General features: G+C 50.7%; 1 protein-coding gene and 5 non-coding genes across 7 annotated transcripts; all 6 read right to left on the minus strand.

The window, feature by feature from the left end:
• Window positions 1-343: 343 nt before the first annotated feature.
• On the minus strand, window positions 344-7,614 carry CWC25 (CWC25 spliceosome associated protein homolog). Of its 2 annotated transcripts, XM_030966396.1 has the most exons (10): window positions 7,552-7,614; window positions 6,802-6,974; window positions 5,463-5,693; window positions 4,912-4,981; window positions 4,281-4,411; window positions 4,004-4,073; window positions 3,418-3,575; window positions 2,592-2,678; window positions 1,364-1,525; window positions 344-995 (listed from the first exon to the last, which is right to left on the minus strand). In XM_030966396.1, the coding sequence occupies exons 1-10, from the start codon at window positions 7,567-7,569 to the stop codon at window positions 881-883; spliced, it is 1,215 nt and encodes a 404-aa protein (XP_030822256.1). In that variant the 5' UTR covers window positions 7,570-7,614; the 3' UTR covers window positions 344-880. The 2 variants fall into 2 exon arrangements, with proteins under 2 accessions (XP_030822256.1, XP_030822257.1); XM_030966397.1 differs by lacking the exon at window positions 2,592-2,678 and having other exon boundaries at window positions 856-995.
• Window positions 7,615-8,990: 1,376 nt separating this feature from the next.
• On the minus strand, window positions 8,991-9,062 carry TRNAC-GCA. The gene has a single exon. It is a non-coding gene; the product is annotated as a tRNA-Cys (tRNA).
• Window positions 9,063-9,463: 401 nt separating this feature from the next.
• Window positions 9,464-9,535, minus strand: TRNAC-GCA. The gene has a single exon. It is a non-coding gene; the product is annotated as a tRNA-Cys (tRNA).
• A 441-nt stretch (window positions 9,536-9,976) lies between these two features.
• On the minus strand, window positions 9,977-10,048 carry TRNAC-GCA. Its single transcript has one exon. It is a non-coding gene; the product is annotated as a tRNA-Cys (tRNA).
• Window positions 10,049-10,940: 892 nt separating this feature from the next.
• TRNAC-GCA lies at window positions 10,941-11,012 on the minus strand. Its single transcript has one exon. It is a non-coding gene; the product is annotated as a tRNA-Cys (tRNA).
• Window positions 11,013-11,423: 411 nt separating this feature from the next.
• On the minus strand, window positions 11,424-11,495 carry TRNAC-GCA. The gene has a single exon. It is a non-coding gene; the product is annotated as a tRNA-Cys (tRNA).
• Window positions 11,496-12,121: the final 626 nt, after the last annotated feature.

A 12,121-nucleotide genomic window follows, 5' to 3' on the forward strand; every position in this document is an offset into this window, starting at 1 on the left:
GCGCCGGCCAGGGCCGCGCCCCTCTGGGAACGGACCAATTAGCAGCGAGGCGGATGGAATTATGAATGGGCTGTCACACACGTCACGCGCCGCCGTTTAAAGGGCCCGCGGCCGCTTGGGAACCCCGCCGGGACCCTCGGGGGGACAACGGGGACACCCCCGGCCCCGGGGCGCGGCCTGGACACACCCGGGAAGGGGCTGCTGCGGCCTCCCGAACCCTCACCGACCCTTCCCTCCCGCAGCCAATCCACCCCTGCCCCTCCCATCCCCCCAGACCACAAAGGACATTTAACAAACGACAGTGAAGTTTCTTAATTAAAAAGGTAAAATAAATCTACACTGCTGTACATATACACATTACTTACATTACAAAATCCCAGAGAAATGTTTGCTGTGTCAGCTACGCTCCGCTCATTCCCTTTTCCCCCCTCAGAAACTGCTTCTTTTGGGTCAGAGATCAATGAAATAAATCTGTGAGCCACCAAATGCCAGCCACAGACACCCCACCGTGAGGTGTGGGTGCAAAGGGTGACAGTGTGGAACAGGGTTGGCGTAGTTCTGCCAAATTCCATTGGATTGCCTCATGTGTGCATCGGTTCTGTTCTGGATTTTAAGGATTAACAAAAGTAGATCTTCAGCTCTGGCACAGAAGGAAGCAGAGCTTGGTAATAATGTACAAAAGTGACACCAGTCGGGATGGGGAGAGGAGGAGAAGCTCTGGCAATAGGTTAGAAATGGAACACAAAGGCCCCAAATGCAGAGGGCTCCAAGGGCTCAGCTCCGGGATCCTCTGAGGGAGCTGGAATTGTTCCTGGAGAGCTCTCACCTCGGGGAACAAACATCCACTGAGCTCCTGCCCAGGGTAGGGCCAGGACAGGCTTCACCTCTGCATAAAGTTCTTTTCCAGGGCAGCAGGAGTCCTCTGCAGGGAGTGGATGTTGCGCTTGACCCGATCCTCCAGGCTGGAGGTGGAGGCACTCTCCAGCTTCAAACGGCTGCAGGGAACAGGAGCAGAGACAGAAATCACAACCCTGACTGAAGGAGAGCAGACAATTTCTACATTATTCTTAATAATTTATAAGTATAATAATAAATATATTAAAATAAATATAGAATATAATTTATAAAATTATTTCTGAATTATTATCTGCATATAAAACACTCCCAGAGTGGCAGAACATCAGCAATGCCCAGCTTGGGTCTGACTCCCAATCAGCAAGAGCCATTTTTTGGGCTGAGGGGAAAATTTGGGAACAGCAGCTCTGTCAGCCTCAGGGGAGATGTGCAATCCCATGATCTGAACACCGAGGCCATCCCTCAGAAGCTGAATTCCCCTTGGATGAGGAGGGGGTAAAAGACTCACTGGAAGAATTTCCCATCCCTGGAGTCGAGTTTCTCCAGCTCCTTCTCCAGCTCCTCCTCCTTGCGGTGCTTCCTGAGGTTGTTGGCTCTCTCCTCTTCCCTCCACTTGGCATTTTCCATCATTTCCTGACGTTTTCGCTCCAGCTCCTCAGGAGAGATCTTTCTGTTCGGAGAGAGAGACACATTCCATGAAAGAGAGACAAGCTTCATAAAACCATTTTCACAACGACCAGAGTTTGGCAGAGACAAAATTCTGCCAAGCTATAAATTGAAGTAAGGCACCTGCAGGAGTGAGATTAATTAAAAAAGGAAAATCTGTGATGATTTAGTTAGATTCTGAGAGGGAATAGAACCATCACATAGAGAATTTCCACCACCCTTTAATATCCTAATGAGAACAGGATTTATTTTGATGCAAATATCAAAATAAAAGAGTAATTGACAGTAGCCACAAGAGAGGTCAAAGGTTAGAGGACATAATCTATACAGGAAAACACTTCTGGAGATATTTTTCTGTGAACCAGCAGCACCCCAGGCCCCTCATCTTCCTCACTTTGGGATGGTGGAACTGTTCAGGTTGGAAAAGGCTCAGATTAACCAAAGCTGGTTCACATTCCCCAGATGAGGGGGATTTAACACAGGTTTGTCTTTGGCAGCCAAGCGTGTGAGAACATTTTAAAAATTTCCCTCTTTTTTAAAATATTCCACCTCCCCACATCCCAGCAGGAGGCTCTTTTCTCCCTCTTGAATTTAATTTTAATCCCTCTTGGATTTAATTGATCTCCTAATTGGTTTTAATTCCAAGATGATGCTGTCAGGATCCTTTTTTTGCCTGATGGAACGGAACCTCCTAATTACAGAATTCACAGAAACACCGGGTTGGAAGAGACCTTCAAGATCATTGAGTCCAACCCTGCCCCAACACGTCAATAAACCCTGGCACCCAGTGCCACATCCAGACTGTGTTAAACACACCCAGGGATGGTGACTCCACCAATTAACCAATTCCCGTTCCTGCACTACAGGAGAAGCAGCACCACGAACGTTGCAGTGGGAAGGTGCCACCCACCAGCCAGCAGCACCAGGTGAGCCACGAGGCCCCTGTGTGCGATTTTCTGGGCATTTCACCTGTCCCACTCCAGCCACCAGAGGAAAATCCGGTGCCCAGGTGCCTCCCAGGGGTCTGTCCCCCAGCACAGGGACAGTGGACAGGATAGGGTGCCACTGACCTGGTGTAGCCCGGGGGGCGCTGGCGCCGGAAGCTCTTTTTGGGGGAAGGGCTCCTGGCTCTGCCCTTCTCCTCACGGTTGCTGTGCCTGCAACCCCAGAATGACCCTCATTAACACCAAAATCCACATGTGATTAGATCTTGATCACATTTATAAACATTCCTGGGGGTTTTAACGCATCCCGAGGCTGGGGTGGCTCCCACAGCTGCAGGGCTGTTACCTGGCCACTCTAGGAACCATCCTAAACTGACAGACTCTGACTCCCAAGAGAGCACTGCATTTGACCTGAGGCTGTGAAGGCTTCCAAAACTGACAGATAGTTCTGGGATTATGGGTGTGGAGTTGGTTAGAAGTGCGTAACATCACAGGGTGAAAAATTAGAGTTTGGGATTTTAGAATACAGTAATAAATATGAAGCAGGATCGTTGTTTTAGGGCAGAAGCAGGTTGTTCTTCACCTTCTTCTTTCTTCCTTCTTCATGGGTTTGGGCGGTATTTTGTAATTGGACAGAAAGTCCACACTGCGGGCTTCGAGTGACCAGTTATTGGGTTAGAAGTGAAAATAATCTAGGTGTAATTTCTTAATTGGATAGTTTAGCCTTAAAAGACCTTGTTACAAGAGACAGTTGACCATTTTGTGCCTGGTTAATGAGAGACTGCAGAACTCCATGCTGTAAGACTGTAACATTGATCATAAACAATGAACCCCTGAGTCTGAACGTGAACCGTTGTCTCAAGTGCCTTCAATCCCGACCCCGAGAGAGATAGAAAAAGGAAGCAGAGACCCCACAGGATTGCAGGGAACTCCCGTGCTTTCACCCACTCACTGTTTGCTGTGCCTGGACGGGGATGCTGAGCTCCTCTGGGGGTTCCTCCTGCTGGAATGTCTCTGGGGAGAGCGGGACGGGCTCCGGGAGCGCTCCCGGAGGGCCCTGTCCTGGCCCGGGGAGCCCCGGGAGCGCAGCCCTGCCTCGGGGTCCCTCACCTGGAATCCAGAGGGAACACAGGGGTGGGAGCAGCCCCCACACAGGGCACAGGGGGTGAAGCTTGGGGCTGGCACAGCTGAGGGAGGGAATTCCTCCCTGGGGTGGGATTCCCAGACAAGCTGTGGCTGCTCCTGGATGCCTGGAAGTGGCCCAGGACAGGCTGGAGCAGCCTGGGACAGTGGGAGCCCATGGGACAGGATGGGTTTTGATGTCCCTTCCCACCCATTCCATGGATAATGAGGAGCATCTGAACAACCTTATCCTGAATTCCTTATCCCAAATTCCAAGCAAAAGTCTGGCTGAGCTTGGAATAATTTGAATTTCAAGGCTTAGATGGCCCCAAATTGAATTTAAAATTTATTCATTCCTGTTCCAGCTGCTGCAGCTATTCCCAAAACTCCTGGTTCTCCCTCCTCCCAGGGTGTACCTGTAAGCCATATCCCGGGATTTTGGAAGGAGCAGCCTTCCAGGAGGAATTATCCACCCTCTTCTGAGACCTAGAAAGAAAATAAAGCCCTTTTGAAGCAAGCAAATGGCAAGAATAAATCCACTTTTACCACACATTAACGATGCAAAACCAATGAAGCAACAACTTAATGAAATGCTTAATAAAAGTATTAATTAGAAAGAAAAATCTGAGAGCAGGTGAAAAACAAGCAGGAACGGAGGTGGTTTTAGAGAAAAAAAGAAAAAGTAAAACTCACTTATTTCTGGGCCTCTCCTCCTCAGAGCTGGAGCTGGAGCTGCTGGAGCTGCGCCGCCGGTGCTTCTTGTGCTTCTTCTTCTTCTTCTCCTTCTTCCTCTTCCTCTCCTTTTTATCCAAACTGTTCTGCAGCTGCAAAGCCAAGAACTCCCTCAGGACCACACGGAAAACACCAGAATTCCACGTGGAAAAGCACAAAACCCGAAGCCAAACAAATCTCTAAAAATTATTTTTTCATTTAAAGACATTTGCACGTTTTTTCTACTTAAAGGTGTAAAAATGTCTTTGCAGTGTTTACAAGAGAAATATCTTTATAAAAATGTAGAGATACTTATAAAAATTTACAGCCATTTATAAATTTCAAGCCATTTATAAATTTATAGCAATTTATAAATGGGATTTTTTGATTATAAGAAAAGGGGAAACTCATCTTCATAGCCATTTATAAATTGCAATGTACAGATACATAAATCTAAATGTATGGATATATAAATTTAAATTTATAGGTATATAAATCTTGTTTAATGAGATTTTCTCTCAGAATTGAGGAGTGTAAGGAGCAAACAGAGCTTGGCTCCTTGTTCTGTACAATAAAAATTCTGATTTTTGCTCCTCCCCTGCCTCACACCTACCAAGGCTTTGATTTTCTTCATTTTCACCGGATTGTTTAAAACTTCTCTTTTCTTTTCCTCCTCCCTCTTCCTAAAGCAAGAAAAAGAAAATCAGTTTTTTCAATCACATTTGCACAAAGAGGATCCAGCAAGTGCAAGCTCTAAAAACAGAGAAAGCAGGAACAAAGAGAAATGTTGTGTATTTAGCAACACTGAAGAGGAGTTCCCCCTTTTCTTATAATCAATCGAACTGCTTTTGATATAGGAACATTTCTAATCAATTCAACTGCTACTGATATAGGAAAATACATATATTTATAGGACATATAAGATACATATATATTGGGATATTTATAGGATATATATGTTATGGGATATATATATTCATAGGATAATATAATATTTATAATCAATGGAACTGTTTTTGATACAGGATAGTATATATATTTATAGGACATATATATTAAAGGATACATACATATATATACAGGATAATATAATACTTATAATCAATTTAAGCGCTTTTGATACAGGCTAATTTGTAGTTTTGGAGTGCCCTTGTCTCTGCACACCTGATCATGAAGAGCGGGTCCTCACGGATCTTGGTGGCCATGTCCAGCACGGAGCTGGCCCCGGCCCTGGCAAAGATGGAGCCGGGCAGCAGCCCCGTGTCCCCAGCGCTGTCCTTGTCCCCAACCTTGTCCAGGATGAACTTGTCCACGGGGCGTCCCAGCAGGTACTCGTCCCTGTTCACCATCCCCCCGGGGCCCTGGTACATCCACTCCAGCTTCTCCTCACGCTTCCTGCGCCAAAAATACCCTTTATTCCTCCTGCTGCCTCCAGGGCTTGGCTGGAAGGTGAGCAGGGATGGTCTGGGGTTGGACTGTGGGACATGGCCCCAAGGATGGGATCAGAGGGATGGGATTGTTCAGCCTGGGAAAGTTTTGGGGTTGTTCAGTGCCTGACTGGGGCTCCAGGAGAACTGGAGAAGGATTTGGGACCAGGGGAATAGATTTGAATTGACAGAGGGCAGGGTGGGATGACATTTTGGGAAGGAATTCCTCCCTGGCAAGGAGGAGAGGGGATGGAACAGAAACCCCAGAGCACCTCTGGCTGCCCCTGGATTCCTGGCAGTGCACAAGGCCAGGTTGGACACTGGGGCTTGGAGCACTGGGACACTGGGAGATGTCCCTGCCACGGCAGGGGAGGCACTGGAGGGGCTTTGTTGTCCCTTCCACCCCAACCTCTGTGCTGTCTTCATGCCCTCCCCATGCAGTCCCTGTACCGTCCCCATGCAGTCCCTATGCTGTCCTCTGGCTCACCGCACGGTGCCCGTGTCCCCGTGCCCTCACCACATGGCGGCCATGTCCCCGTGTCCCTGTGCTGTGACACATGGCGCCCATGTCCCTATGCCTGTGTCCCCATGCTCTCACCACATGGTGCCTCTGTCCCCGTGCCCTCAGCGCACGGTGCCCCTGTCCCTGTGTTCCTGTGCCCTCACCACACGGTGCCCGTGTCCCTGTGCCCATGTCTCTGCGCCCTCAGCGCGGTGCCCCCCTGCCTGTCCTCACCGCACGGTGCCCGTGTCCCTGTGCCCATGTCTCTGCGCCCTCAGCGCACGGTGCCCCTATCCCTGTGCCCATGTCTCTGCGCCCTCAGCGCATGGTGCCCCTGTCCCTGTGTTCCTGTGCCCTCACCGCACGGTGCCCGTGTCCCTGTGCCCATATCCCCGTGCCCTCAGCGCACGGTGCCCCTATCCCTGTGCCCATGTCTCTGCGCCCTCAGCGCATGGTGCCCCTGTCCCTGTGTTCCTGTGCCCTCACCGCACGGTGCCCGTGTCCCTGTGCCCATATCCCCGTGCCCTCACCGCACGGTGCCCCTATCCCTGTGCCCATGTCTCTGCGCCCTCACCGCATGGTGCCCATGTCCTCGGCGTAGCGCTGCATCTCCTCCCGCGCCCGCTCCTCCTGCAGCTCCCGCTGCAGCTCCTCGATCTTCCTCCTCTCGGCCTCATGCTTCTGCTCCGCCTTCCACACTTTCTCGACGTTGCGCAGTGTCTGGGGGTGCCAGCTCTTCTTCAGGTTCTGCAGAGAGAGGGGATTGGCACCGGGATTGGTACCAGGACTGGCACCGAGGGGCCAGGGCAGCCCAGCAATGCCGGCAGCTGGGCCCGGAGAACGGAGCCGCATATCCCGGCCCTGCAGCCCCTCCTTACCCCCCCAGGACCCCTCCGAACCCCCCACTCTGACCCCTGCAACAGCCCCGGCCTCTTCAGCACCCACTGAACCCTCTCAATCTCCCCCCCTCAGAAGCCCCACGCTCCCCTCCCGACCCCTCTCCCCTCTCCAGCTCCTCTCAGCCCTCCCAGGCCCTCTCCCTCGCCGCCACCGCCTCAACCCCCTTCAGGCTCGCCCGCCCGCTCTCACCCCCCCCCACCCCAGTTCCCCTCAGACCACCCGAACCCTCTGAGCCCCTCCGACCCCCCTCAGACTACTCAGTGCCCTCTCACCGCCCGCCTCCCGTCAGTCCCTCGACCTCCTTCAAGCTCCCCCGGCCCCTCTCAGCCGCCTCGTCTCCCCTCATTTGTCCCTCTGCCCCCCGGGTTCCGTCCGATCATCCCCGGTTCCCTCATTGCCCTCAGCACCCCCCGGTTCCCCTCACCAGGTCTCCCCCCCCCATCGCGGCCGCCGGGCGAGCGCGTCCCCCGCCGCTACCGAGACAGGAAATGCGTCACCGCCGCGCGCCGCCGCTCGGGTTTCTGCGCCTCTTCCTCCTCAGTGCGTCACGGGTGGAGGAGGAGGGAGAGAAAGAAGCGGCGGAGATGCCCCTCGGTGCCGAGCCTGCGGGGTGTTTTCATTCCTTTCATGGAATCCAGAATGGTTTGGGTGGGAAGGTACCCCAAAGCTCTCCATTTCCACCCCTGCCATAGTTAAGGACGGGACACCTTCCACTGTCTCAGGTTGCCCCGTCCACCTGGCCTTGGACGCTGCCAGGGAATTCAGACAAGATCCGAGCCTGTTTCAAATGAGGCTGGTTACAGAAATACCAAAGAAACGCCTGGAAATGATGAAGTGAGTAATTTCAAAAGCACTCAAAGCCACGGGACGAGTCTGTCCGGCTGTGCCCGTCACAGCGACGCGCGGAGCCGGGGGGGGGCAGCGCTTCTGGCTTGGATCTTCAGGGCCGAAGCGTTCCGGCCCCGAGTCCAGTGACGCACAGCCTGCCCCGGAGCCTGCCGGTGCCGTCAACTCCGGTGGTGCCCGGCTGGGTCGGAATCTGGCACCTCCCAGTCCGTGGTCGGGCGGAAGGAAGGATTTCCTGTGCCGGGGCGGGTCAGAGCTGGCGATTTCCCGGGACAGAGCTGGCGAACCTCTCTAGATAGAGCGCCAGTGATCCCCCAGGATACCGGCGGTAATCTCTCGGGATAACAGCTGTGATCTCCCAGTTTGGAGCTTGTGATCTCCTGGGATAACAGCAGTAGGCCCCCAGGACAACAGCACTGATTTCCTGGGATGACAGCCGTGATCTCCCAGTTTGGAGTTTGTGATCTGCTGCGACAGAATCGCCATTTACCTTTCTGGAGCCAGGCGGGGTACGAACCGGTAACCCCGAGGTTCCCGGCCCAGAGCGCTGTCCCTGCGCCATCCTCCAGGCGCGCCCCCCGCCACGCCCTCATGCCCGCGGCCGGGGCGTGGCTCAGGGGCAGCGCCGCCGCCTTCGGGGCTGCGGCTCAGAGGTTCGAGCCCCGGGGCTGCCTAGACGGTGAACTGTGGCATCGTAGCCGCCTAACCGGCCTGGCCTGGAGTTCAGAGCCTGGAGGAAACAGCTCAGCGCGGCTGTGACTGCTAGGAACGCGTTATGCACATTATTCACTGTGTAAATTAAGGGAAGTTACTACTACAGGAAAAACTCGAGCTGCAGCTGTTGAGTTTGTGTGTTTCCTGCAGAACTCAGGTGCGCAGAGTGGAAAAATGGGCGTTCAGGCTTGGCAAAACATTGCCAAGTAAATTCCAACACTTCAGAGGGGTAAGAAAAGCACTCCATGGTTTGTGAATTAGGAATAGGTGGAGGAAAAAAGGGTGAAAAAGCAACAAAAGAGGAGGGGGCACCTGGAGTTGAACCAGGGACCTCTTGATCTGCAGTCAAATGCTCTACCACTGAGCTATACCCCCTGGGATACCTTCTGCACCTGGGAGATTGAAGATCATTTCTTGGGAAAGAAAAACCTTTTGTTGTTCATGAATTGGATTTCTTTCCTTGACAGCTCCCTGTGCAGCTCAGGGAGTGCCTGGTAAAGCTACAGGGAGTTAAATGTGATAAATGATGGTAAAAATGAGAAATTCAGGTCAATCTGATGCCTGCAGTGAATTTCAAACACAGAAAAGCTCACACAGGCGGGGAGTGGTTCTCACACAGGGCACAACCCCTGCAGTTCCCCAACACTCAGGGATTGCATTCTGGAGCTCAGAACCAATTCCGAGTGCACAGAGCCAGCTCACAGCTCCTGCTAGAGCTCTCCACGTGTTTTCTGGGAAAGATTTGGGCAAAAGGCAGGTGGAAAGAGGAAAAGAAGAGGGGGCACCTGGAGTTGAACCAGGGACCTCTTGATCTGCAGTCAAATGCTCTACCACTGAGCTATACCCCCCTGGGCCACCTCCTGCGCCTGGGAGATTGAAAATCATTTCTTGGGAAAGAAAAATCTTTTGTTGTTCATGAATTGGATTTCTTTCCTTGACAGCTCTAGGGAGTGCCTGGTAAAGCTACATGGAGTTAAATGTGATAAATGATGGCAAAATGAAATTTTACTTAAAATTTAATAAATAAAATAAGTAATTAAGAAATCAAATAAAATAGTTTAATAAATAAGATAAAAAAGAAATTCTGTTGGTGGTTACAGAGAATTAAGGACAAAGAAGAGCACACACAGACAGTGAGTGGTTAGAGCAGAACCCCAAACCTTTTCCAGCTGAGCCTCTGTTCCTTGGATGCTGGAGCTCAGAACCAAGACCCCACAAGCTCAGAGCTCTCCATGGATTTTTCCTGTGGCAAAGTTTTGGCAAAAGGCAGGTGGAAAGAGGAAAAGAAGAGGGGGCACCTGGAGTTGAACCAGGGACCTCTTGATCTGCAGTCAAATGCTCTACCACTGAGCTATACCCCCTGTTCCCTGCCCAGCAATATAAAATATTTCAAGGATGTTTTTTTCCAAATCCCTGAATTTTCTGTGCCTGAGGATTTGGTTCTTGCTGCAGAACCTGTGGGGCAGCAGCAGCCACGGTGTCACTGCACTCCAGCATGGGTCCTTGGCCCAGTTCCTCCCTAGCTCCTTCCCTTCCCTTCCTGGGAAAAAATATAAGAAATAATGAAAAATTACAAGTGCAAAAATTATAAGAAGTGGAAAAATTATAAGAAAAAGGCCTGATAAAATCAGGTCTGCTCTGTTATGTTGTAATTTCTTCTAAGGAAAGCCTGCAGCTTGCAGGTTCCCATGTCAAAGCAATCCTCTGTGAGCAGTTGGTCACCATAACAATCTATTCCTTTGTGAAAAAACAACCTACACCTGCATAAACTGTTTTTACACTGTTAGAAAAATGAAAATTATGTCTCACAAACAACTTTTCCTGCATGTACCCACTGGGGGATTAAGTGACCAATCAATACAGAATAACAACTTGATACTAACCAATAATTGGCAAGAGAGCTGCTGACCCATTAGAGTCACACATGAGGTCTGTTAAACTGTATATAAACGGTATTAAATGTATTAAATTGTATAAAAATGTATAAAATGTATAAAAACATAACTTTATTAGTTATGTGAATAAAGAATGGGCATTTTCCATCATGAAGAAAATGGAGTCCTGAGTGGTTTATTCCAATACCTTCCCAGTCCCAGTCTGTCCCCTGAGTGCTCTGAACCTAGGAGTCCCTGACATTTTCCCCCAGCTTTCATCTCTCTCTGCAACAGGGAAAAGAATGAGCAGGAGAATACGCTGAGCTGCCATTCCAGTGACCACACCCCCAAAATCCCCAGGGAAAAGCAGCAAAAGAGGAGGGGGCACCTGGAGTTGAACCAGGGACCTCTTGATCTGCAGTCAAATGCTCTACCACTGAGCTATACCCCCTGGGACACCTCCTGCATCTGGGAGATTGAGAATCATTTCTTGGGAAAGAAAAGCCTTTTGCTGTTCATGAATTGGATTTCTTTCCTTGACACCCCCCTGTGCACCTTAATGTACCTACCAAAGGCTGTACATGGACTTAAATGTAATAAATGGTGGTAAAAATGAGGAATTCTGGTAGATCTGATGTCTACAGAGAATTAAGGACAGGCAAAGCTCACACAGACAGTGAGTGGTCACTCAGACAAAGAACAACCCCTGCACTTCCCCAACACTCAGGGCCTCCTTCCTTACACTCAGGGCCTCCTTCCTTACGTGCTGGAGCTCAGAACCAACTCGAGTGCACAGCACAAGCTCAGAGCTCTCCATGGATTTTTCCTGTGGCAAATTTTTGGCAAAAGGAAGAAAAAAAAGAGGGAGTACCTGGAGTTGAGCCAGGGACCTCTTGATCTGCAGTCAAATGCTCTACCACTGAACTATACCCCCTCATGGGGTGATTTAACCAGGGACATTGAAAAACGTTTCCTGGGAAAGAGAGAAAGTTTTTCCTTCTGTGGGTGGCATCTCTGTCCTTGACATCTCCTGTGCAGCCCAATGTCCCTGGTGAAGGTACAGGGAGTTAAATGGGATAAAAGATGGCAAGTGTGTTTCCTTTCATTCCATTTCCCATTCCTGATCCAGTCCGGGATTTCCCCCACTCCATGTCCTGGCTGGATCCAGTTCAGGTTTCCTCCCATTCTGTATACTGGCTATTATCCAGTCCGGGTTTTCCTCCCGACCATATCCCACCCGGATCCCATCCAGGTTTTCACCCATTCCATCTATCAGCTGCAATCCAGTCCAGGTTTTCTCCAAAAATCCATATTCCAGCCATGATCCAGTGCAGGTTTTCCAGGTCTCCACCCGGATCCAGTATGGGTTTTCTTCCATTCCTATCACATCCAAATCCTGTCCAGGTGTTCCTCTCTTCCATTTCCTGACCCCGATCCAGTCTGGGTTTTGCGATTTTGCTCCATTCCGTATCCTGCCTCTAATCCAGTCCCAGGTATTCCCCATTCTGGATTCCAGCCCAGATCCCGTAGAGTATTTTTAGGGTTTTGGAGGGAATTTTT

This window comes from Camarhynchus parvulus, chromosome 27, assembly GCF_901933205.1.
Source record: "Camarhynchus parvulus chromosome 27, STF_HiC, whole genome shotgun sequence".
NCBI lineage: Eukaryota > Metazoa > Chordata > Aves > Passeriformes > Thraupidae > Camarhynchus > Camarhynchus parvulus.